Source organism: Sebastes fasciatus, chromosome 15 (genome assembly GCF_043250625.1).
Source record: "Sebastes fasciatus isolate fSebFas1 chromosome 15, fSebFas1.pri, whole genome shotgun sequence".
In the NCBI taxonomy this organism is placed as follows: Eukaryota; Metazoa; Chordata; class Actinopteri; order Perciformes; family Sebastidae; genus Sebastes; species Sebastes fasciatus.
In genome coordinates, this window is record NC_133809.1 from 15,108,432 (window position 1) to 15,135,707 (window position 27,276).

The following is a 27,276-nucleotide window of genomic DNA, read 5'->3' on the forward strand; positions in this document are numbered from 1 at the left end:
TAAACCACTCACCATAGCCTAAAATAGCCCCGCGCTATAATGACTCTCTTTACTTGTCGAAGCTAAAAGCACCGTAGTCACTGGCGCGGTGTCATAAAATCTGCTAAGCCCTTTGTTGTTTTAAATTGAATTAAGGGAGAAGGAGCACGTCAAAGAAAAGTAAATTCATTTCTTTCTCTTTGTGTCTTTCTCTCAGGTCTGCCAGGCATGCCAGGGGAGTACGTACCTCAGAGCAGTCCTATGGGCATGAGCATGGCCCCACCTACTTACACCACCTCTCATCAGATGACCTCCCACCCCTCCCAGCTCCGACATGGACCCCCTCTCCACGCGTACCTGCCCGACCACCCCCACGCCCACCACCCTCATCACCACCCCCACCACGCCATGCTGATGCATGGAGGACCCTCGTCGCACCCAGGAATGACCATGTCTGCACAGAGACCCCCTTTGCTCACTCCCATTGACCCCAGTACTGGAGGACAAGGCCTGGACATCCATGCCCAATAGTATAAGGGAACTTTGCTACCACGACAACAGCAGCTACTACAAGAAAAAAAAAAGAAAAAAAGAAAGCAGCAGCCCACAATAAATCCTATTTTGAGACTATTTTTAAGAATAAAACGCGAACCCTTTTGACCAGAATTTGACACGAAAGAAACAGAATTCCAGATGAGCTGTGATAATTCTTTTTTTTTTTTTTTTTTTTAGACTTGTCAATTTTGTTACTTTCATCCAAAACGGAGGACCAAGCTGACAAGAACACTTTGTAAAGTCTTGGGCTTTTGGTAAAGATCAACAGAGGATGTTTTGACGTGTGCAAAAGAACGGACACATGCGCACACACTCCAAAACACACTTTTTCGCACTCACACACCGTCATAAACATGTTCAGTACACTTTCATGTGACGCGCTTCTAAAATAAAAATCACTCTGGAAGATTTAAAAAAGAAACAACAGAAGGACTCCAAGAGTTATAACTACTGTAGTATAAAAAGTATAGATAAATAAGTTAAAACTTGTGCATTTTTCGTTGATCACATGGTTTATGTTTCCTGAGCTAGTTTTAGAATTAAAGGTTAACCTTTTCTCTCTCACACTGTGTGTGCTCCTTCCTGGAGGAGAAACTGTCTCGCAGCACAGCACTATAAAAGAAAAAAAAACAAGAAGATGGAACATCTCAAACCATAGAGGGCAATCAGGTCCTGTCCCCCATAAGAACAGGGCATGATGGGAAAAGGCTGCTAAATGACACCGGATCTCTCCAGAAGATTCAGTTTGAACATTTGTCATGCCCCTCTTTTTTTTTTTGGTTCATGAATGAATGTTGCCCTGTAGGTTTTAAAGGAAAAAAAGTTCTTTGTTTGAATTGCCCAAGCACTGGATTGTGTTGGTTTTATACATTTTTATTTTAATATTATTTTATTTTTTTGTACCCTGGACTCTCATTGGTAAGAGCCTATTGAAGGAAGCTTAATAGTGGAAAAGCAACATCCTACGGCGCTTTCTTTATCTGCGGATCAACACTCTTGCCATAAGGACAATACTGACACAAACGTTGATTCTGCGGCACTGGAGAAGCATTTGATGGTTGATGCACCAAAAAACCTAAAACTAAAAAAAAAAAAAAAGGAAAAAAAAACTTAAATTATGAACTCAATGCTTTTGGGGGGGGAAAAAAAGCTGAGAGAATATTGTAACAAACTTCGTACAGAGTTCAGTCTATTAATTGTTTCATGTTAGATATTCTATGTGTTTACCTCAATTGAAAAAGAATGTTTTTGCTAGTTTCAGATCTGCTGTGGCATTGATATTGTATGTCCATGAATTCCTTCCTTTTTCAGCACGTGTTCCTCACTAGATGATAAGATGCCGTCTCCCTTAAGCTTTGTCAAAAATACATTAAATACTTGTATGAGGACTGTGACGTAATGTTTAAAAGGTGTTCAGTCACAAATGCTGTAATAAATATTTCATTTTTGATTTTTGTTAGATTTTTGTGTGATTAACTGTGTTACAAACACATTTCCATTTTAATAGTGATAAGATTAATTTGTTTAATATTATTATTCAGGTGTTTTGGATGCATTGTTGCCTTTAATTTTGCCTATTTTTTATTTTATTCTTGTAAATGTTAAAACTCCCACTTTTTTCCCAGCAATCTATTTGCAGTAGCTTGTTTTAACCATTTGGTTATTTAATGCCCTCTTATAATGACAATAACAAATTATGGTTGAAATATGTCTCGCCGTGGCAATTTATTTAGGCACACAAATATGTCCCCTAAATGATAAATAACTGTCAAATGCAAATTAAGGGTGCAAATTACACAGCAGATTCACCACTAACACATCTGAGTTTTAACCAAAAGATGGACTGTCAGATGTGGTGGTAAATAAAAAAAAAAGGTTATAGCCTCCAGCTATTTAACATTAAAAAAAATGGCAGAATAAACAAAAATAAATTACAGTTTCTGAAGAGGTATTTATTTTATAATTAATTTTCTTGAAAATATTACAGTTTGCTATTAAATTCAAATTAATAAAAACATAGATTAGATAATATTTTAGATATTGCTGCCTGTGTAAAAATGTGGATTTGGAATTTTAAAAAGTGAATTTAGATGGATTCACCCTTCACTCTTATGGTGTTCAAACAATAGAGGTGGATTTGTCCCCAGTGTAACAGCTTCAGCTCCTCCAGTGAGCTCCATGCCGGCCCTCTCTGCTGCTTTCTGCCGTTTTGCAGCGCCGCCTGTCGGCCTGAAGTGGCACCGCCGTCCAGCGGTCCTCAGATGGGCTTTGATAGGCTATCTCCTCTCTCTTCTCTATCTCTTTGCCTGTGTTCGCCCGCGGCCATCCAAGTCATAGCCTTAAACCAGAAATGACAACATCACTTCGGCTGAAATATTTTCTGCCCTTCACACAGAAGTTTAAACGTCTGCTGTGTCGGATTCAAGGCCTGCAATATTTTTTTCTCCAGTTTTAATTTATATTTTTTTATTTTTTTTTATTACAAACCCTGATATATCAACTGTCCCATGTGTGAATCAACAAATACAATTCGTGGCACAAACTATAATAATAATAATATTAATATAATGTGTGTATATTTTATTATTTGTATTTAGTGCATTTAAACTGTTTTTTTTCGTTTATGCATTCAGATGTTTATTGCTATTATTCTCATGTGGCCTTCTGAAGGTTTTTGTTTTTTTAGCAATTGTTTCAAACAAATCTGACGTTGGCCTATATATGATCCGATTCTTTATTTATCTATTTATTAATTTGCAATTTAGATTGATTGCAAATTAATAAATAGCTAAAAAAAATTACCTGATTCTTTATTTAGCTATTTATTAATTTAATTTAATTAATTTTCAATTCATCTAAACTATCGTAAACTATTATTAATTTATGTTTACCCAGCAGCTATATAGGCCTGTTCGTGTGTTTATTTATTTAGCCTAACTGTTGGATTTTGTACATTCCTGTTAAAAAAAAAAGAAACAAAAAAGAGATGAAAATCACAATAATAATAATAGATGAAAAATTACAATGATAATATTTATAATACACTTTCACACACTAAATATTTCTAGTACAGTTTCCACGCATGGAAAGCCATTTTTTAAATCTTAAAGTTTATTTTATGATTAATTCAAAATTATTTTATGTTTAGCCAACTTGACGGTCAGCTGCAACAATATTTCCTTTAGGTTATTTTAGCATTTTGGTTTGAATGTTATACGCAGCTTGTTTTATTGAAATTCCGGACATGTTTGTTTAACTCTGCTCACACACTCACTCACACATAGAGGAGATGTTAAGGCCTTAACCAGGTTGTGGGGTAAAAAAAAATGTATTTACTGTTTTTTTTTTCTAGTTAATGATGCATCTTCTTCCCTCAACTATTCAAACCCTTAAAAAAAAGTCCCTTTTTGTTTTTCTGGCTCTCTATTATTCTGTGGATAAAACGGAAGGAAGAAGCCCTCCGTTTTGTGTGGAGATTATCAGATGAAAAAGAGAGAAAACGTGAGGATTACTGTGGATGGAGAGGATTTTAATATTAATAGTTTTTTTTTCTTTTCTTCCCTACCCCCTCCTCCTCTTCCTCCTCCTCCTCCTCTTCCTCCCCCCCCTCTCCTCTTCCCCGATGAGACAGAAGGTAGATTGCCTCTGCTGCTTTCCTTTTGCCGATTCGGTGTGACAGGGATGATGGATGATCCAGCCGAGCTAAACAACTCCTCCCCTTCATCTCCTCCCTGTCAAAGCCAGTCCGGGCTGCTGCTGCACGAAATAAAATAAGGAATATATTCCCTCTGCACTGCTGCACACAATGCAGCCCGGTCCTCGGTGAAAGACGCCCGTGCAACAATATTAAAAGTCCACACACACAGTTTTTTACGCACTAGAAACACTGCGCGTAAACTGTGTGTGTGTGTGCGCAACAGACGCAACATGTTAATAATGCTTCTGTTATTGCGCTTTTCTCTCTGCAGAGCTTCAAGTTTCAAGTTTATTTGTCATATGCATTTAAAAGTACAGTGTACAGTGAAATGCAATGAAATGCATTTTACCCTTTTGCTCTCTCTCAGCCCTTAAAATCTATAAATAGTACAGTTGATATAAATACTACAATAAATAAGACAATACCTGAGAATAAAATTATAAAACAACAGCTTGAGAGACAGAGAGAGGACTGCAAATGTGTATATATTTTTTTAGATACACAAGTGCATCTGCTTGGCTTTAAAGAAAAGTTTTTCTTTTACAAATTGCTGATTTGGATAGTGGTCATAAAAATGGACTGAGTGTCCTTCGCTTTGCAGCTGGCTCTCTCCAAAATGGCTCGCTCTGGGGGACACTTTTTTAGGTTTTGTGTATGTAGGCCTGTGTGTGTGCGTGTGTGTGTGTCTGTGTGTGCTGCCCTCCTTTTTTTTTTTTTTTTAACATTTCAGCAGTTTTCTCTCCTCTTGCCATAAGGTGTTTCTATGACTACGTTATGTAGGCCCTGTGTGAGCGGGTCAGAGGAGGGGGTCCCTGGGAGAAAAGGGCCGCATTTGGCTGATCATTTATCAATGTCAACCGCATAATGATTCTCCCTGCAGTCCCCCTATTGATGAGGATAATTACATTAGCTCAGAGTGACTGATCAATAAAGCCCAGGGAAAATGGTTTATTATAGCACCACTGAAAAAGGCTTTCTTTTAAAAGAGGGGGACTGACTGGGCTGCTTTTTTTTTTTTTCCTCTCTCTTTCTTTTTTTTTCTTTTTAGAAAATAAAAGGGTTAGGGTTTGATGTGCGTTAAATCCAAACTCCGGAAAAAGATAATCGAGTGGAGAGGCAAAAAGCTTCATAAGATTTCAGACTGCTGAATGTTTTTTTTCTTTTTCAAGATTGTGTATTTCCTTATTTATTTATTTTTTCTCTTTTGTTGTATATTGCTTGAAGGAATCATAGTTTATTTTTTCATCCTAAAAACACACTATTTACGTAAATGAGGAAATAGGACAGAAAGAGTGCAGCTTTAAGGTACTTGAAGCCACATAAATTCACATCTTGTGTGATTTTTTTTATGATGAATCACAAGTCAAACTAGAAGTCACACATAAGACCTAAAGGTTACCAACCTCCTTATAGACAGTTAAAGTGTGATTTCAGACACAAATACAATTTTTCTTGATGCTGAAATGGCAGCAACACCTGATGCAGTGTATTTCCTTATTTTTTGTTTATCTCTCTTTTGTTGTATATTGCATGAAGGAATCATAGTTTATTTGTTCTTCATGGAATTTGCGAAATCCAAAAAACACACTATTTACTATTTAAATGAGGAAATTTGAGTGCAGCTTTAAGGTACTTGAAGCCACATAAATTCAAATCTTGTGTGATTTTTTTATGATAAATCAAAAGTCACACAAGACCTAAAGGTTACCAACCTCCTTATAGCGAGTTAAAGTGTGATTTCAGACACAAATAATTATTTTTCTTGATGCTGAAAAAGGCAGCAACACCTGATGCAGTGTCAAAAAATCCCAGCCGGCCTTGAAGAGAAAGCCTTAGAATTAAGAGTAAACACAAATAGTCTTGTTTTGTTGGTTTTAGTAATAGGATACTGCACCGGAATAAACAAAATAGTCCCAAAAGATGGGCAGTAAATGCATGTTTGACCCCTCTATCTCTCTCTCTGTGTCTCTCTCTGTGTGTTCTTTAATTGTCAACAACTGATCCCCTGCAGGAATGTTACAAACTCTTTCGCCTTTAATTCTCTGTGGTGCTGCGCGCCAGCTCCCATTTACCGCTGATGAACGTGTCTGCAGGAGACAGCTCCATTATCTATTTATCATTTATGATAGTATATTTTCTCAGACAATGGAGGAAGAAAGAAACGCGATGGCTCTCTCCACTGCCCTTTTCACAGACGAAGCGCACTTTCCTTATTTATTCGATGGCATTTTGATAAATAGCAAACTATAGGATTTTTATATTAGAAATAAAAGAGCCTTGACATATTTAGAATATGTTCTAAATAGGGTGAATTAGCCCAATGTGGGACATTTTTTTTAAATTTTTTTTTATTTCTGGAATATATTGTGATATGTACATTAAATCCAAACCCAGGATGTGTCCTATGATCAAACCAAAAAAAGAAAATGCAGATATCACACCCATAAAATAAATAGTAGACATATTAGTACTCTAATACCAAGTTGTGGGACAGTCATGTCCGAAATGTGGGACACTGAAAAGTCTGTTAAAAGACCTAAAAATCACCTTAATGAATGTAAGAAAACACTCAATGCTATAATGTGCAATCCCATGTTCAGTCATTTTACCACTTACAATGTTATTGCTGTTACAAAACCTATGTGTGGATGTTACATAGAGAATCAAACAACATCAAACAAACAAGACTATAAATAATAATAAATAAATAAAGAATAAAGATACTAGTTTTGAAGCATTTATAGGCATATTAGAAAGACATTAAATATCAATAGTTTTATTGACTTTTATTTGTTTGAGGAAGACCTACACCCACTGGAGTTTAGTTGTCCCACATTAGGCAGAATCCCACTTTATGGCAACTCACCCTATATGCAGAAATATACGCTTCAAATTAAACACTTTTTTATTTAAAAAAAAAAAAAAAAAAAAAAAAATATGTAGCGTTATTTTAAAAAAGACAAATAGTGAAAAAAAAGTATTATTAATCTATATTTCAGACGGATTGGATGAAATTAAAGTGTGGTTTTAGGGTAAATATTCAAAATAAATCTCTCAGACGGGTCTCTCTTTGCGCTTGGGTCGCGACTACTTGAATTAGAGGCGATTTTGTTCACACTTCAGCGATGCTTGTCTTCTTAAAAGTGACTGACAGCCCCCCCTACACCCTCCACAAAACACACACTCAGCCCACCAAAATAAATCTTAATGATGTGAAAATTATAATTAGCCAAATAATGTAGCTATAGGGGATGCAGAAATTGAAAATGTACAGTTGAGAAGAAGCAGAGGAAAAGAGGGCATGTGAGTGCAGAATAAATAAAGCGCAATAAAAAGGGAAATAGCCAGAGTTTAGTGAAGCCTTGAGGTACTCAAACCTTTATTTCAATCAGTTAAGATTTAATTAGGCTGAGCCTCAGGCCTGGTCGTCTCCTCTTTTTTTCTCATTATGTTGCCTCCTTCTCCTCTCTGTGTTACAATGCCCCTAAGGTTGTCAACATTTGACCGCTTTCTCCACTGAAATAATCACGTTTTATGGCTTGAGAGAGCTCCATAAGATTCACAAATAAATCTGGCATTATTCCATTAAAAGAAGCGGAAATCCAAACAGTGAACGGTGAAAAATATCGATTCCTTTAATTTATGAGTTGTTCATTTTTTATTTTTTTTATTCTTAATTTCATTTGGTTATTTTGAGAGCTTAAAAAAAAGGTTATAGGAATATCTTGCGGGTAGCCGAGGGCAGCAAAGTGAGACATTTCACAAGAACAGTAAATAACAGAAGAGCTCAGAGAGAGACAGACAGAGAGCGAGAGAGAGAGAGAGACAGAGAGCATTTTCTAAAATATGAAATTCCTACTAGTTATTGATGAATGTGCACATTTATAGGCACAATGCACGTTTCAAATCTATTAATTAATAACTCCAATATAAATGATCCTTGTATTTAAAGAGAGAAAGAGAGCTGGAGACCCCCTCCCCACCACACCCATGGGCACACTGTTATTACATGATGGCGACCCCTTCTGGAGGCCAAAGTAAATGTGTTTATAGAGAAGAAGAAGAAGAAGAAGAAGAAGAAGTTTACTTTTTACAAGAAGATCAAGAATAACAAGAATAACAAGATATTCATTCATATTTATCTGCTTTAAATCTGGAGAAAACTGGTCATCCTGCACTCAAAAAAAATCATGCAAAAAAGCTCTCCAGCCATTTTCATGCTCTAAGATGATAAGACCCTGACCTGCTCTGGAGGCCAAAGTAAATGTGTCTATTGAGAAGAAGAAGAAGAAGAAGAAGAATAACAAGAAGAAGAAGAAGAAGAAGAAGAAGAAGAATAAGAAGAAGAAGAAGAAGAAGAAGAAGAAGAAGAAAGAAGAAGAAGAAGATATCCATTCATATTTTCTTGCTTTAAATATAGAGAAAACTGGTAATCCTACATACACTCAAAAAAAAAATCATGCAAAAAAGGTCTCCAGCCATTTCCCTCCTCTAAGATCTAAGATGATAAGACCCTGCTGACCTGCTGCAGTTAAATGTGACCTCCAAAGACTGTCATCTCATATTTACTCACAGGTATAAAGCCAAAGTAAATGTGTTTATAGAGGAGAAGAAGAAGAAGAAGAAGAAGGAGAAGAAGAAGAAGAAGAAGAAGAAGAAGAAGAAGAAGAAGAAGAAGAAGAAAAAGAAGAAAAAGGAGAAGAAGAATATATTCATTCATATTTTCTGCTTTAAATATGGAGAAAACTGGTCATCCTGCACTAAAAAAAAATCATGCAAAAAAAATCTCTCCAGCCAAGACCCTGACCTGCTGCAGTTAAATGTGACCTCCAAAGACTCTCATCTCATATTTACTCACAGGTATAAAGCTCCTTATGCATGTATTAGGCGGCCACGTTGATGGTAAAATCAATAAAGATGGATTGTAGAGGTCAATATTATGCTTCGCACCTGGGGACTTGTTGCCTGCATGGCTCCACCTTCCTGAGAGTGTGACAGACAGAGAGAGAGAGAAATGAGCGATTCATAGCATGCAACCGCAACATCTCTGCAAGAGCTGCTGTGTGCACGACCCTGCAGACTATATATATATATGTGTGTGTGTGTTTAAAGGAAGCAGAGAGAGAGAGCTTGAAGAGCAGGGCAGCAGGGCTGAAGTCATCCAGCCAGAGGCCTGAATTTACCCCTGACATCATTAATCACGACCCACTTGAAGATTATGACTGAAAGTATAGAATCGGTAACCATTATCGTCTCGGATGGCAGTTAAAACCTCTCCTTATTTTTCAAAACAGTGTAATGGCATAGAGGGAGAGAGAAGGAGGGAGGGAGGACGAGGAGAGGGAGACTGGTGGTGTCACTGGGATGGAGTTACACACCAGTTTCCTCCAGAGGAAATATCAAGGAGACACAGAGGTGGTCCACTTCATTATGGAGCCGAGACTGCTTTAATAATGATTAGAATAACAACCTAATTCTATAAAACGAACAACAACAACAATTGGCTTTAAATAATTATAGCCTATTAAAAATATATATTCTAAGAATAATAACATATGTACGCGTTAGTATTTAATATTATTTTATTGTTATTACCTAGAATGTATCCATATTTTCTTTTTTTACATTAAGCTGTAAAATAAAAAACGAATTATTATAATTTCGTTTGTAAATTAAAAATAAACGTTTATTGTCATTGAAGTACAAAGACAAATACTGTAGAAATCTTTTTTTTAAAAGCTATTAAAATTAATTCGAGTATTTGTCTAAATGTGGAAACGGTCAATATATCGACAAAATTTAATTTCCGGGTGACAAATTGGACAACTCCGGGGGGTTATTACTTTATAATTGCCAACAACAACAACGTGACCTGAAAACAGAAAGTAGTTAGTCGCTTAATTTTTTTTTTTTTTTTTTTTTTTTAAATAAATAAAGTAAAATAAAAAAACACAACCATATTTTCTTTTTACTTATTCTTTTTGGCTACTGATATCACAAGAGCAAAAAAGTAAATGTATGAAACGTGTAATGACTGAACATTTCTCATGTGATTACAAAACAAACAAAAAAAATATGTAAACACATCAAAGTCGCAGTTTAAAGAGAAACTCAGCTTTTTTCTTTTTTTTTTTGGTCAGTCTATCCATTTTATTTTGGCACTTCCGGTGTTTTATGCACAACACCTCAATGACTGATGCTGTGAGGATTCGTAAGAAATGCATTTTAGCCTATATATCTTACAATTTTTCTGTGATAACTTTGTTCCTATTTTATAAGTGAGCATTTCCTCCAGTGCACAGCCTATGAGAGAGCTAGCATGCTCCCTGTTAGCAGTCGGAAGCTGCAGTGATGAAAAGCAATAGCTGGTGTCAAGAACTTTTTTAGCACATCACAGCTGGTGGGAATAAATAGTAGCCAACTGAAGAGGAGCAGGAGGAGGAGGACGAGGAGGAGGAGGAGGAGGAGGGGTGCGGGCTGTGACATAAGGCTATTTGGGTGTGTGACCACAGGGAACCTGGGCTTTCATATCTCCTCTCCACAATAAAAGCCCTGTGTGCCACCGTCTCACAAGTCCAACTTTGTTCCTCAACAAGGAGTGTAAACTGTTGTCAATATTCAGATAGCCTTCATCTGCCAATAATGACAGGCAGCCGGCTCCCTATCTTATCTGCTGGCCAGGTAGCGCCGTACCTGGGGGGAATAACTGCTGCGATAAAGAGCGTCTGGGCCAATAGAAAGGCTCTTGTCTGTCTGTGAGGAGTTAATGGAGAACGCCACTGGAGACAGGAAGTCCTCAGAAAGTGAAAAGCACTTTATTGCGCACCTGAATGGCCCGGCGTAGGGTTTCTCTCAAACCCAATGGGAAAACCACATTACAGGTCCTTACACAGGGTCATTACAACAGGGCAATGGAGTTCAAGTGATCCATTGCATTTGAATGACAACATCACATCGCTCCATTCATTCTTCCCTCTTGTGTGACCTGACGATGATCCCTGTGGGACTGGGGGAAGTTGTCAGTGGGAGTGATGTGTGCTGAAGTTACAGTGTGCAAGATTCGGCTCATTCAAGTTTTACCTCAAAGTGTGCGTGAAAATTCACTGCACTCCTCTGAGTCAAGACAGTTGTGGGTGACTGTTGCAGCAACAGGTTCATGGACCCATAACCCACAGTACACCGCAACATGACATCATCAAGCCTCTAAAAATGAACTGCAACATCGATCCCCTCTCAGGCTGACCTCCCATAAGTCAAATATAGACGATGTGGGACATGTGTTTGGATGGAAGTGTATATTTACCTGTCACCAGGAACTCAAGGACATGGCTTCGGCGAGGTTGTATCCAGCCCAAGAGGGGAGTGTTTTGGGGGTGAAAATGAGTTGTAAAAGTGATAAATGGGCCACATTTCTCGAGCTGAGGAGCACTGGAGCTGGCACCGTGCTTTCAGCCAAACAGTTAATTGCTCAGCACAGTGAAGGCCCAACAAAATACTCGTAAAGCATCACAAGAAGAAAAAAAAAAAAAAGTTTAGTCCAGTCTTCCTCTCTGCTTCTCCCTTTTTCTCGACTCCTCCGGCTAAACGGCTGCTTCCATCCCTCCACAATTTCCCAGCACACAAATATTTGGTTGCCAGTGGCAACAATTGAATAAAATACCCAATCGCATGTGCTCTTCCAAATATCTCCAAAATTAAGCCGTGCATAATGCAGGAGTCGTCTCATCTGTGCGCCAGGATTTACTGCGGTGTGATAAATGATTGTGAGGCTTGTTTTGACAAATGCAAGGCTACTTTCTGAATGAGTGTGCACGGCCAGATCAGCTGGATTAGAGGCTCTGATTATGCCCTGGATTCAAGCTTTACTCTCAGCACCAATCAAAACCTGTGGTTGATGTGATCTCCATGGTCACCGCTGCCTGTGTACAGTAGCCCCACCTCCTCCTAAGTGCACTTATTTCATAATAACAAGCTTGCGACAGCTCTCATCAGGCAATGGTGCTCACAAATGAAGGACAAGGGAAAGGGTGAGCCAGGGTTTGTTTTGACTCAATCACATTTTGTCTCCGGCCTCTTGCAACTAACCTTTTTCCCCTCCCCGACTACCTCCATAGTCATATTTTCCTACCACCCAGCTCTAATCTTCCAGAATGTCACTAGTACTCATACGTCTACCTCTTCCTCCTCTACCTCTCCTCTACCCTGCTGTTCTCCTCACCCCCGCCCATCGCCGTGCTGGCCTGCATCTGTACCTGTGGATGTTACTGGGCCTCCTCTGGACCCCTCGCTGAGAACAGGAGATGACACAGTTTCTGGGTCACTTCTGTCACAGTCCAAATGCCACTCAGGGGGGGCTGACCTTTCCGGTGGCCGATGCTAGAGCAGGCCGCCTCCATGCAGGCTGTCACCCCTGTGGTTCCAACCACAAACGCACGCTCACAGACCTTTTTTCCCTCCAAACTCCCCCTCGCTCCTCTGCGGTATCCACCTCCTCCTTTTTATCCATGACAATACATGTTAAAACAACAAGGTACGAATCAAAGCTGACAAGCGAAAATAGCCGCTGTAAAATGTGGCTGATGGATGACATCTTGGCTAAACTCAGGGCCGTCACGGGCCTCGGCGATGGCTGCATACACGTGGTGTATCAGGTCTCACTGGAAGGAACTCCAAATATGCTTCCTGGATTTATTTGAAGGCGCGGGTTACACGGCGAGCGCCACTGTTTTTACAAATGGGAGCTTGGCTCTAAATGGAATACCTCAATTAGCAGGAAGCCCAGTCAACACCTTTCTGTTATACCATCTGAGATATTTCGGTTTCCACTGTCAAGCTGCTCCTTTTAACAAAAAGCGACTTGAGTTGCTCATTTAGGGGCCGTCAGAAATGGACCCTGGGTGCATGTGATCCCGTGTCACATCAGTGTCAGGAGGGATTTTTGCAGGGTGTACAGATTTTTTGAAGCTCTCGGCCGTGTCTCTGCTTGTCCCGCACTACCAGTGACTCATACATCAGTAAACTAAACTAGCCCCCCCACCACCACCCCTCTGAGAGCAGTAATGTGTCATAGTTGTTCAGTTTCCCTCAAACATACCATCTGCCCTCTATCCTGTCAATCAAACATCCACTGCTTTGCCATTTAAAATCCCCCAGACCATTTTTCTCATGATCCATTGTTGTTTTTAAATAACAGCCTCTGATTAGCAGGCAGAGCCTCCTAAAAATAAAATCTCTTCCTATCTGCTTCAGCTGCGGGCGGAGAGGCTGCTTTTTTCCCAGTGCTGTTATTCAAGCCCTCTTTAAAAAAAAACATTTTTTTTAATTTCAAACTGGCTGCGCTGACTCTTCCAGGAGAACTTTTATTTATTTCCACCCTGTGATGTCTTGCTGGCTGAGGGAGGCTGAGAGGATCCCTACTAAAAGCACTCTGCTGCCTGGGGCAGAAACAGGCCAGAGCTCTCTCCACATAAATAACACAGGAGCATGGAGGAAGTCCGTTTGGTGGTCTGCTGGAGGGATAGAACCTACCCTTCAGTCTGTCTCTGGTTCTGTACTTCTTTCTCATTCCCTGTGTCTCAGTGGTCTATCTAGCAGCTTGGCTGAAGACGCATAAAACAGCAGGATGTGGAGGAGATTGGGCCAAGATGTACATCTGAGTGGATAGTGGACTTCCAATAGCCTGCAGGCCCGGGCCAGACAGAGTGGATGCTGTGAACTGCATCAAACTAATCTGACACACGGGAGTCACAGATTTAACAATTGTAACCAATATTACAACACTGAATAAAATGTGTAACTAAATAGATCTGCATGTAGTTTTCTTGGCAATATTGTAATATGATTCATAATATGCTGTCAATTTTTTCTCCTTCACACAAAATTGATTATCTGTAATCCTCATATATTACCGCAAGTTGGTTCTATACTGTATGTTGAGTCTTGTTGTTAGTGGATGCCTCTTGTTGAGGATCAAGTTTCTCCACAACCCTGGTGTTCCTGGCCCCAGGAAACGACCTCTCCAAACTGGCCTTATTTGGAGAGCACTCGAGTGCCCCATTGTTGTGACAAGAACAATGAATCTAAAAAGAGGTGGGACACGAGGGCAAGGAAAACACAAAATAAAGATGTCTGGCTCTTAAAATCATCACTTTTTTTTCTTCTATATTTGCACTCACATCATGGAAATACTGTCAGCTGACGCCGGTGTCAGCCGTCGCCTTTGAAGTCGATTTAAAAAAAGCTGTATTTAGTTTGCATTGTGTGCAGAACCTAATTTATAGGAGTTGACCCTGGCTCCTCTTTTGTGCGACAGCCATCTTGGAAAACAATGGCAGGAAGGCTTGAAACTTGAGAGGAACTGAATCTGCTGTTTTCCATTTTTTTTCTTCTACTCAATAGAGAATTTTCCCTCCCCGAGTAAAATAGCTCTGTTTTTGTGTCCAACAGGAGCCATAAACTGATGTCTAAGCATTCCACGGCCAGGCAATAGGGCCGAGTTTAACTGGACACATGGGGACAGTTGTTTTGTACCACATGGAGCAGGGGGGGGCCTGACAGAGGAAGCCATGGCCGCCTGGCGACCCCGCGGTGACCCACTGGCCTCCTCATGGAGGGATCAAGGCCTAGATGGGAGCCGGCTGAGGGTTAGAGGTTTAAGGGTAACAAATCAAGCAACACTTTAGTGGTATTTAACCCCACATACCATATCTCTCTAACTGCGTGAGCGGTGCATGACTGTGCAGAACAAACATAGAAGCGCTTATTTTTATTCTATATGGGGGGAGGTCTCCTCAGTAACAGAACTGGAGTGGGTCAGGTTTGGGAATCATTACATTTCATTCATATGTCGCTATAGCTTTCACCTGAGGTCTGCTTTTGGTTCATCTCTCTGCAGGCGAGTGCTGATAGACAGCTACGAAGTCTGTGTACTGAAAGATCTGTGTATTAGGAAACGGGCTCAATACATACCTCTTAATATAAGATGCATTCTCTGAGGTGGTGGCAGGTTCTTCACCCTTTCACTTTCTCTCCTCTTATCGTTTTGTGTGCCATAAAGTAGAGGACAGGACAGGGACCCCCTATAGGCAGTGCATATCTGCCTCTAAAAGCATCACTCAACTTTATGTTCACTTCTGGTTCCCTCAGCCCGGCTGGGTTTCTTCTTCTCATAAAAGGTACTGAGGTTGTAAAGACAGACAACTGCTGGATAGTCAGACACCTTTACATGGAAATCAGGTGTTTTCTACTGTACGTACCTGTAGGCAACTCACATAGGTTAAAATAAACATATAAATGTATGCTGTTAATGTTAATGACAAGAACATATTTATTAATAAAGACATACAATTTCTATCTTAAAATGATTACAGCTTAAAATGTGGGATAGAACGTATAACAAGGACTGACACAATTTGACAATCAACATGAATAAAATGTTTTTGAGTTAATAAACCCTTGGTTTGTGTTGGAATGTGAAGGGTTAAATTAATAAACCCCTTTTCTCCAATCAGTATTTTGCTTCTGCAGTTGATAGGAAGAAAATATTAGATTTATTTATTTATTTGTTATTATAGCACAAGGAAAAATATACAAATCAAGACAGGGAATGCAAGGACTGAGTTAAAGATCTATACAGTTTTTTTAGCCTTTCTATTAATTTTTAACATGCATTTCAGCGACTTAATAGCAAAAGAAAACATGTCATGCTTTCAGCTCTGTGATTGGTGGTCGAGCTATAAATTTTATTTCAAATGACAGTAAAATATTGACCAATCATTTCTTGTTTGCACACCTGCAATATTTGCACTATCTGTTTATATCATGTTTATTTTTGTTTATAGCTTATTTTGTATATTGTATATTTGTAGAATTTCAATTTTGTTTTTATTCTTATTTTATTCTAACATTTTTATCTATTCTTTTGTTATTATACTGCTTACTTGCAGCAACAAAACCAAAGCAAATTCCTAGTGTATACCTCTTACACCTGGCAATAAACACGATTCTGATTCACTCTAAATGGGTGGGTTTTGTTTCAATATGTATTCACACTTAAGCTCATCATAATGACAAACACTGTTGTAAACTAATGTATTTTTTTACATGACAATCTTCAGTCAGTCAGGAGTGATACAACATGTTGCTCTAATTGGCTCTAATTAGTTGGGGTGCTGCAGCTTCCGGCCGGTGCCACAACTAATACCTTCCCCCCTGGTAACGTATACTGCAACCAGGCTTGTTGTCGTTAACTTTTTTCGTTGTGGGACACGAGCTAGCGGAAAAAACTGCAGTTAGCTAGTTTGTTATTTCATGATAGAAGCGAGGTTAACTCTTGATGAAAAGTTTGATAGGCAAAGGAAGTCACCAGAGCTTAATTTGGTGCAGAAAGCCAAGGCTTCCGAGAGGCATTTCAGCTCCAGCAATTACATGCGATACCACTGCAATTAATACAGGTGCGTGCCTCCCTTTGTGTGCGTCAATTAGGAGAACAAACAGTCCTTTTGGCTGCAATGAAAATGTTGTTTTTGAAACCAATATGGATTGAAGCAGGATATTTCGTTATTTAAAAACAATTGAATAATGTTGAATTTTGGAAATGATTACATCTATTGTTTTTCAATAAAATTTGACTTTTGAAATTTACAAGTTATTGGAAATGTTTGGATCACAGTAGTGGGGAAACAATCTAACTATTTAAAATATTATTGAAAAAACATCAACTTGCTGAACAACTCTCTGTTTCTGCTGATATTTTACTTAACATCAAATCATAAAAGGCTTAATGTTGGATGAATACAAAGTCCCGTTAATATTTATGGTAAAATAAGTTGTTGCTTGTTCTGTTTTTGTATTTTGATACATAATATGCTATGGTCCAACCACTAATGAATCATATTTACCTCTGTACTCTGTGAATAGTAATAACTTGAACCTATAGGTCCTGTGTTGTGTGTTGGGTTGTGTCTTGAATATTGTTGTGTTTTGTTGCTGTCGCTTTTGATGTTGTGGTCATTGTTGGTAAAGATTGTAATGTGATTATGTACTGAAATGTATCCTAAGAGTTCAAAGTGGTTTAAGTGGACTCCAGGAAGAATAGCTGGGCTTCAGCCACAGCTAATTGAGATCCGAATAAAAGATAAAGATAAAGATAATCATCGCTGCCACCCCTGGATTCTAATTCTACAAATAGTATGATACTAATAATATTAGTGTAGCCTATAATCTTTATCTTGACTTTTGCATAAATACCTCAAACACAATGAATAGATGCAAAAAGAAAGAAAGAAAGAAAAAGCTTCTGTCAACGTTATGAATGATGCTTAAGAATCAAACTATTCGGTACAGCCCTATGATAATAAATAAATCTCATTGTGTGGGATTACCCACTCATTAAAACATGTAAAGAACCAATGAAAGTATTAATATTAAAGAAAATAGAAAAGGTAAATAATCTCATTGTTTCCATGTAATAAAAGCCATGTAACTCTCCTATAGGTGTTCGAGCGCATTGTAGAACACCACACAGTTTGATGATGACACTGTCGTGGCTGGATACATAACCTTCCTGGCCAGCTTCAACTTCTGGCTTTGGTTGAAAACCTACCAGGGCAACTTCTCGGATGTTCTCAAGTAATGCGATCATCAAAAGGTAATTTGTTTAAAATCTTTAGGCCGCCGTGCCTACTGATTTTATTCTGGCCCCTGTTGCCACTGTTTTGTATCGCCCATGTTCAGGTATATTTGGGAAAACTGTCATCTTTAAAATTACAGGTCAGTCTATACATTTACCAACATTATGCACATTTACCGTAATATAATAAATAATAGAGGTGTGAATCTTCACTGGTATCACAATTTGATTTGATTTACAATTCACCTGTCAACGATTCTCATACATCTCAATGTATCGCATCCTCAATGTTTTGTATTACTGGTCACGGCTACTTTTTCATTAATTAATGCACACACAGAGTTTGATAGTTAGATAGATAGATAGATAGATAGATGTACTTTATTGAACCCAAATTGGGAAATTATTGAATGACGATGACACTGTCCATTGCGCTGATGGGAACATCACCCTCCTTGCCAGCTTCAACTTCTGTCTTTGGTTTTGTAAAACCTCCGAGGCCATCTTCTCGTACTCAAGAAATACAATCATCAAAAGGTAAGTTGTTTAAAATCTATAGGCCGCCGTGCCAACTGATTCCTTCTGGCCGCTGCTGCCACTGTTTTGTATCACTGTTTTGTATAGGTATATTTGGGAAAACTGTCATCATTAAGAATTACTGGTCAGTCTGTACATTCACTAACATTATGCACATTTACTGTAATTCTGCATGATGAGCGTTTTACAAATAAACCATATGTATTTAGGCTGCTGTGCCAAATCTAATGATATTATTATTTAACAATATTGCTTGTTTGTGACGGTTGGTTCTAAAATGCCATGATCGCTGTTCACTGTATATCGTTCTGGAGTGTGTTTTGCAGTGTCGTTGCAGTTCACTGTATATGGTTCTGAAGTGTGTGTGGCAGTGTCGCTGATGTTCACTGTATATGGTTTTGAAGTGTGTGTTGCAGTGTCGCTGATGTTCACTGTATATGGTTCTGAAGTGTGTGTTACAGTGTCGCTGATGTTCACTGTATATGGTTCTGAAGTGTGTGTTGCAGTGTTGTTGCAGTTCACTGTGTATGGTTCTGAAGTGTGTGTTGCAGTGTTGTTGCAGTTCACTGTATATGGTTCTGAAGTGTGTGTTGCAGTGTCGCTGCAGTTCACTGTATATGGTTCTGAAGTGTGTGTTACAGTGTCGCTGATGTTCACTGTATATGGTTCTGAAGTGTGTGTTGCAGTGTTGTTGCAGTTCACTGTGTATGGTTCTGAAGTGTGTGTTGCAGTGTTGTTGCAGTTCACTGTATATGGTTCTGAAGTGTGTGTTGCAGTGTCGTTGATGTTCACTGTATATGGTTCTGGAGTGTGTGTTACAATGTTGTTGCAGTTCACTGTATATGGTTTGGAAGTGTGTGTTGCAGTATCGTTGCAGTTCACTGTATATGGTTCTGAAGTGTGTGTCGCAGTGTCGCTGACCCAGTATGAACACTTGAATAGCCCTTATTTAAATCATTAGGTCCTAAGAGTTGTAAAATAAGTAATAAAGTAATGACACCAAAACACAGTAAAGACTCACACTGAGCCGAAATGAAACCAAAATCTAGATTATGTTCTTCTGTCACTGCATCGATGCAGAATCGTCCACTATGATCCGTGCTGAAATGATTTGTCGTTAATCAGAAAGTCGATAGAAAGACAGAAAATGTATATACAAAATGAATCGCCACCAATTTTAATTAACAATGAATCATTTTTATTTGTGAAGCAGAAAATGACAAACAAGCAAGGACTTTTTATTTTCTCTGTTTTATATAACCGTCAATTGAATATCTGGGTGGGAATTGTGATGGCCATTTTCTTTTTTATTTCCAACTTTTGTCGACTAAACAATAAACCAATTAATTGAAACAATATTCAACAAATGAACTGATTAAAAATCGTAATTGCAGCACAGACTATAAGTATGATTTAAAATACGAGTGTTATTTAACCATATCTATATTCAACGCCATGCAAACCAGCTGAGGAAAAAACCCGAAACACCTGTTGTGTAATGTCATCGTTGGCACTTGAGGTTAGTGGCAGCTAACCAAAATGAGAAGATTTATAGTCAATTCATTATTTTGAATTAAGATGATTCACACTAAAGAAGCAGATACAAAGTGTTGATAATATTTATGTGATGAAATTTAGTTGTGATGTGAACCCCTGCTTCAACCCACTATCGTAAAAAAATAAAAAAGACAGAGAAATCCTCAATAGATTTTTATAAAGTGCAGTGAAAAAAGGTCACAGTGAGGCCATCTTTAATCAGAAATGATCCTGTTTACCCCCCTGGAGAGTGACTGAGAGGGCACTGAGTGACGCAGGTGAGAGACAGGCGTCCACCCAGCCCCCGGACCGCACCTCTCTTATCTGCCGATGGAGTGGAGGAGGAAGGAGTGACAAAGGCCAGGGCTTTGGGTGTGATAAGGAAGGGCCTTATGTCCTGCTTTGGCCCTGGCTCTATCCCTGGCTGTCCGTTTGCTAGAGGCCATCCAGGGGCCAGGAGAGCCTCCAAGACGGTGTTTTCGCACACAGGTATGAATCTGACCCTGTGCTGTCAGATATACAGAAAGATGGTGTGTGTTTACATGTGGTAGCTTTGGGGCAGTGAAAGAGAGGAAGGGAGAGACAGACAGAGACAGAGGGTCAGGTGGAGTTCAGGGCAGATTTTCTTTTGCCAGTCGTCTCACACTGCAGGAAAGCCAAATTGCTTCCGGATCTAGGTACACACCCCCTGTTCCTGCCTCTTTGTCTTCCTCTCTCTTTCCTTCCATCCTGACTTTTTCTTTTTTCACTCTTTGTGTTTATTCTGGCTCTTGTGGCAGTCGGTCCTGCTGGGCGGCATGGCACAGGGTGACAATGTCTGTAGGGAAGCAGTCTTTGAGCAGGATACCTCTGTCTCTCTGGCAGTCCAGCTCTCCTATGAAACCATACCAGTAGATCACAAGGCCCGGACCGAACCTGCGGGGCAACACAAAAGAAACAAAGCGCCTCCTGTGTTAGTACATCATCGCTGTCATGTCATGAGAGTTCTGAAGTCTGAATGAGTTTCTTTTAAATTCATATCTGCAAAAATGCTTACGGCTGTTGACTTTGGATTTGGAAGGCAAAACAAAAAACAAAAAAATCAGGAATAAGTAAGTGAAGGGACAGAAAGATGGGAAACAAGCGAAAGTGATCTATGAGAGATAAGGTCGCTTAGGTATTTTTCTTTGATCACCATCCAGGAAACTCACGCTGAATCAAACGAAAAAGCCGCCAAGAAGATTAAGATCTCTGACAGGGTGATACACACTTGATCACATTACAATGGCAGTGAAATAACAATAATCTGAGGAATAACAAAGCTGTACTCCAAGGCCTCCAGATCCTGTCATCGGAAGCCTTTGGCACATAGCAGAGCACACAGAGTTCAACACGACGTCTGAGACTTAAACACACCGCATCTGGCGGCTAATGTTAGCCAATCCAGCAGTGTCCAGCTGTTTCATTCACACTCACTTTGAAAGCCAAAGCAACTTTTGCCTCAGTTGGCGAGCACTAGAGTTCCTAAAAGCTATAAATAATGACTTGCCAAGCAACTGAGAAGTTCAGACTATTTAAACACAAGACTTTTTTTTTTTCCTTCTATCTTTTGTTCTCTCCCTCTCATCATGTTGCTGCTATTGTGTCTTGTAGACACTGTAGCTACTGTACACCTGAAGGTCTGCTGAAAGGTGCAGAAACTATTAAAATGTGCAACGTTATTTCACGACTTCTCCTCACAAAGGCAATAAATCATCTTTCCAGCTATTTATTATGCCCCAAAGAGCCACCGGTGGCCCCTCTCTGCCTCATATAGATCATACCTATTCTTTGAACATTAGCTGCCATGCATAAAGACATGTCACAGTTGAACTCTGAGCGAAGAGCACCTCAGCCCCCACATGCAAGACCAGATTCAAGGGGGCTGACAGTGCTCCGGTCCCAGACACTCTATCCTGAGACAGTTAACAATGTTGTGGGGGACTCGGGAGACCTAGACAGGAAGCTAGCCAAAGGGCCACGGAGAGCAACACAAGTTCAGCTCCAAGGCAAAGTGCATAAAACCTTAAACCTGTGATCAATCATTTCATATTAAAATACAGATTCAAACACCCCTATGGTTGTTTTAATAATAATTACGGGAATCTTTAGTCTTCTATATGGTTATAATTTACGAGCTTATTATAAATACCTTGATGTTTGAACTTTACAACTTCGACAAGGTATTTTAACCACATAAATTATAAACGCGAGTGCGAGAATCAGTTGACATTGCCAACTATGTATGTGTTGCTGCTGACTGAGCCTTGAGGCAGCGCATGTTCTACATACAGTACTTGTATGGAGGCCGACACGTGCACGAAAAAATATGTGACTATATAGGCACACCCCCCCCCCCCCCCCCCCCCCTCCTCTCCCCTCCCTCCAAGAGGCCCTTGCAGCAGTACATGCTTCTGCACCCCATCCCCGGATTCTACATTTTACAGTGTGTGATTTACGGTGCTGTATCTGTGAGCAAACAGGCCAAAGCTAACAGCCCTGCAGAAAGCCCGCAGATGCACACTGAAAGTTCACCACAATGTCACACACATAGCTCAGGCTCTCAGCGACTGCACAAAGCTCAAGCCCCCCGAACTCTCGTCGTTTTCCACGGCCCGCCGCTGCCGCACATGGCCGCCAACTCTTAATATGGAAATGTTATGGAAACAAAACCTAAACATTTACATTAGATGACTTTGGAAAAGGGGTTATGCTCTTCTTTTTTATTCTGCCGCCGTTGTTGTATGTATTTCCTGTGCTCTGGACGGGGAGGCGAGGCTTTAAAGGGGAGACCGGTCTCCACAGAGTGGAGAGAGAGAGGCAACCTTCTGGAAAGGTTAAAACTGTACATCAACAGATAAGGCAGCGGCGTGTGATACATCATGTCCCAGGTCTGTCAGGGGAGGCCGAGCACAAATTGAAACAAGCAAAATTATAAACACAGGGGAGCCATGTCACCAAGGCCTTTCCATACCGTAAAGAAAATAAATGGACTTTGAATCCTACTCAGAATTAATACAAGTCAATACTACGGGGAGCTTGAGGTAAAAATCTGAGACTGGGAATACAAACAATAACACTGATGGGGGGGAAGGGAACGGTCAGGAGGCCGAGACTGAGCCTGATGGCTACAGTATAAGAAGTTCCAAGCAGCATCCAGACACAGTAAAGAGCAATTATAAACCTACAGTATGTGTGCCATATATACTTTTCAGTCCCTTTTGAAGTTTGTGTGTTATAAATGCCTGAGGAAGTGACTGGAAGTTCAGTTTGAATTTGTAGGCAAATTATGGTTTATTATGTGGGCTGGCTCATCTTAACCTGGCGTGTGCTTATTACACACACTCGCTTCGAAGTCAGCCGTCTTCCAATAAACACCTAACTATGTAACGAGTTGGTGAAATTGTTTGTGAAACGCAGCTAATTTCAGCGACGGGGGCCACTTGACGAGCCGGGGCGTGGATTGCGGCTGCCAGCCACGCTTTCGTTAGTGTTAATGAGCGGGTGGTGGTCGCATTTAAAGCAGGTGCCAAGCAGCTTTACTACGGCGGCTTAATGAGAGCAAGGCACTCAGGAACAAAAAAAAAAAAAAAAACTCGAATGGAGGAGAGGGAGTGTTATTAGTGTCTGCAAACACACACACACAGCGAGTCGTGCAGCCAAGCCTCACACAGAGCTGGAGCACCGAATTAAATCCCTGCATCTTAAATGCACGACCCATACGTACACAGAGCACCAGTAAAAATATGAACCGCAAATCTAATAAAAATACAGTAAAATACAGACTATACCCTTCAAAGAATGTGCACACTTGATTTTATTTATGCCTAGGGCTGTGTATTGGCGATAGGAATCTGGCGATAGGATACGTATCGCGATACGGAGGTTACGATTCAATATATTGTGATATATTATGACACTGTTACTAAGGCGATATATTGCAGCTGTCATAGTATAAAGAACACACCACCATATATGTATAAAATCTTATGAAAAAACTGTTTACTTTTTTATGCAACAGTGGGATCTGCATTTGTATTTATCACAGTCCCTGTAAAATCCAACATCATAGCACTACTTGGAGAGGACACAGACACTGAGAGGTTGCATCTCTTTGCAAATGAAATATTGACTGAGTTAATCTTTGCATGTAAACTATTAATTAAAAATCGATAGTGTTTTTGAGAATCGATACAGCATCATAAAACAATATCACAATATTACATTTTTTTAATATGTTCTTAAACCCCTTTTTATGCCCTTCTCATTTTCCGAGAAGGTTGCTGGAGGTCAGACATCCCCCCCAACTCCAAAAAAAACAACTTTATAACATTTCTAGCGAACAAACAGATCAAGGCTAATTTGATCTGCCACATTTGGTGAGAAAAAGCTTCACTAAAACCGGGGGGCCGGGCACCGCTGCCAAAACACATTACACGACATGACGAATTATCAATAAAATCAAGATGAATTTACGCTCGACTTTAAAACACCGTCACTTCATTTTACATAGACCCATTTGAAACAAACGGCCCAGCAGTGATTTAGACAGCGTAAGCCTCTACCTGAGCATGAACTCTGTGTCTCTGAGGTTTCCCCACAAAGACCTCTTTGTTTTCAGCATCCATACATCAGGTCAGAAGGTAGGGCCCTCTAAAGCACTGCCAAACATTAGCTTTAGTCGGCCTTTTCTCTGCTCTCTGAAATGCAGGTATGGAACCTGCTCAACTTCTTTTAAGACAGAAAGCATTGAGAGTGATTGGGGTGAGAGGTGTAGAGGAATAAAAGTCTCTGTGTTGGAGACAGAAGGACTGTGTACACAGCAAAAGACAGAGAGAAAATGGGTGTATTAGTGACAAATGGCCTTTCACGGTCAGTCCATGCTAAAGGCAGCTGCCTATTGGAGTTTATTTACAGGGTCAGATAATGGTTGTGTGATACGTGTGGTGTTTTAGAGGGGGGGGGTGGTGACCCAGGGCCTGCATGCCAGGTGATAATGGCCCGCAGCTGATCACTGTACATCCAGCGTGTGTATTTTAATGGCCTCGCAGTAGCTGTTTGTAGCAAGTCAGCCAGCCTTATGATGAAGACGCCCTGATAACACAAGCTTCCATGCACACAAATAGGATATTTAAAGGCTGGCTCTGCCCGCAGGGGCGTCCAGAAACAGGGGAGGTAAAGAATCCCTTGCTACAAAACTATACATCCTCCTGTCCATAAATAACAGGAGTTGAATGGAAGAGTTAACCTCCCACAGACAAGTTATTAACATGACTAGAGCTAAGAATAGAACACCTTCTCTTCTCTCACCACCGCCGCCCCCCCATCATTTTTGTGGGCGAGGAAAAGTTCAATTCTGCTCAGGTATGTAAAACGCAAACACGAGGCAGCCGTAGCACACGATCGTATGTTAAATGAGTCACCCAAGCCTACACAAGCATCGTAATTAAGGTGGAATAGAGGGCAATAAAAAATAAAACATCTTCCGCCAGGTGTAATTCTCCCCCGACGTTTTTATGTTTTCTGTCGATGGGGTATGGAAATGGAACGTGGCACGGATGTGGTTTGTCTTTATCACTGTTGGAGGTAGAGAGAGTCGTTCTTTACGTGTTTGTATTGTGTAGTGTTGGGTTTAACATAGAGGTGTGGAGGCGTAATGTGCGAGTATGAAGGGTGTGGGAGGTCAGGTCGAGTCGGTGTGTTGGGAGTTGTATGTTGCACTATAGAAGAGGATTTACACTTACTGACACAAGATACCAACACCAGAACACAAACTAGAGGATTCCAGTGCTCTAGGACTGCAACTAACAGTTATTTTCATTGTTGATTAATATGTCAATTATTTTTCTCAATTAATCAATTAGTTGTTTGGTCTATAAAATGTCAGAAAATTGTGAAAAATGTCGATCAGTGTTTCCCAAAGCCCAAAATGACGTCCTCAAATGTCTTGTTTTGTCCATAACTCAAATATATTCAGTTTACTGTCATAGAGGAGTAAAGAAACCAGAAAATAGTCACATTTAAGAAGCTGGAATCAGAGAATTTTGACTTTTACTTCTTAAAAAAATTCTCAAATTGATTATCAAAATAGTTGCAGATTAGTTTAATAGTTGACAACTAATCCATTAATCGTTGCAGCTCTATTGGCGACCACATGATACATTTTATCGTAAGACACACTATCTCTAATATTTGCATTAGGAAGTGGAAGCTGTGCCAAATGGCACATCTGGGATAATACTATCAAAACTCACATAAATATGTATTTTTTTTAAATAAACGGCTACCTGTCAAATAATACGATGTGATATTGACAAAATCAAATATACTGTAATTATTTTTCCTATATAACTTTGTATCTATAATGTAACAACATGTGGGAGATGACTAATGGTGCTTTCAAAGGATATTTAAACACATAAAACATTGAGAAATAAAAATAATTAATAATAATGTGGATTTGACGACTAAATAGGTATTGGATGTCAATTTCACTTTCCTAAAATAATTAAATAAATTAAAAAAAAGTTAAATTGTTTTACTGTACTGCAACCTTATTATAATATATAAAAGAAAAAATAACATTTAGTAATTTAAATGTAATACATCCAGCCTTAAATCATGACACATTAGTGTTCTAATAATATATCGCCTGACGCTATAGACATATTATTCTCATTACTGTGGGGTTTAAGATGTGTCAACTTACTGCATTAGGACAATTGTTTTATGTGCTCTGAAGATAGTTAACATACTCAACTGTGACGGCTGTTAACTTTGTGGTAATCGTAGCAAAATCCACAGATTTATGGATAAAACAAACTATAATAAGCATTTTAATAATACCAATTAATAAGCTTTGCACTTAAGTTATCTAACGTTTTCTGAATGATAAATAGTACAAATCATTTATTCTTATCAGTTTATTAATAACCTTTACCTCCTAACAGCGTTAAGCTCGGCCAACGTCACTGTGCTTTGAGACTCTGCCGTCTTTATCTCCCACAAATTATCACTTTCTCTGACCTCAGTCTCCCTCACGACCTCCTATCACCTCAGCCACCTTCTCACATTAACCTAAACCTTATCTCCTCACACACACACACACACACACACACACACAATCTGACAGACTCTATAGCAATCAGCTGATTGATAACATGGCTAACACGTGATTATGTGAATGAGCTAATAAGCATCAGCCTCATTTCTATTTTGATAGCACAATAGCAAGACACAGAGAGCGCCGCCTCGCAACGCCATTTGGTCCTGGTTAGGATCCGTTTGTACAATATCATGCTTCCCAAACATCCTCCAGCCGAAA

General features: G+C 39.5%; 3 protein-coding genes across 15 annotated transcripts in view; 2 read left to right on the plus strand and 1 right to left on the minus strand.

The window, feature by feature from the left end:
* The window catches only part of meis2a (Meis homeobox 2a), a 202,635-nt gene extending 200,642 nt beyond the window's left edge, over positions 1 to 1,993 (plus strand). For all 8 annotated transcript variants that reach the window (XM_074660036.1, XM_074660034.1, XM_074660035.1 and 5 more), the window contains one exon: positions 197 to 1,993. The gene's annotated coding sequence lies outside the window, so the exon portion shown is untranslated. The remainder of the gene's footprint in view (positions 1 to 196) is intronic.
* A 14,433-nt stretch (positions 1,994 to 16,426) lies between these two features.
* Positions 16,427 to 27,276, plus strand: part of dph6 (diphthamine biosynthesis 6) — a 243,021-nt gene continuing 232,171 nt past the window's right edge. Inside the window, exons 1-3 of one of the 2 annotated variants that reach the window (XM_074661323.1) lie at positions 16,427 to 16,444; positions 17,726 to 17,879; positions 18,324 to 18,398. In XM_074661323.1, coding sequence (XP_074517424.1) covers positions 17,851 to 17,879; positions 18,324 to 18,398 — 104 coding nt within the window. In that variant the 5' untranslated portion in view covers positions 16,427 to 16,444; positions 17,726 to 17,850. Of the gene's footprint in view, positions 16,445 to 16,469; positions 16,684 to 17,725; positions 17,880 to 18,323; positions 18,399 to 27,276 lie in introns of those variants that run through there. The other variant, XM_074661322.1, reaches the window with a different exon arrangement.
* cdin1 (CDAN1 interacting nuclease 1) overlaps positions 19,574 to 27,276 on the minus strand; it is a 64,466-nt gene continuing 56,763 nt past the window's right edge. For all 5 annotated transcript variants that reach the window (XM_074661332.1, XM_074661331.1, XM_074661334.1 and 2 more), the window contains one exon: positions 19,574 to 20,849. In XM_074661332.1, the coding sequence (XP_074517433.1) occupies positions 20,693 to 20,849 (157 nt within the window). In that variant the 3' untranslated portion in view covers positions 19,574 to 20,692. The remainder of the gene's footprint in view (positions 20,850 to 27,276) is intronic.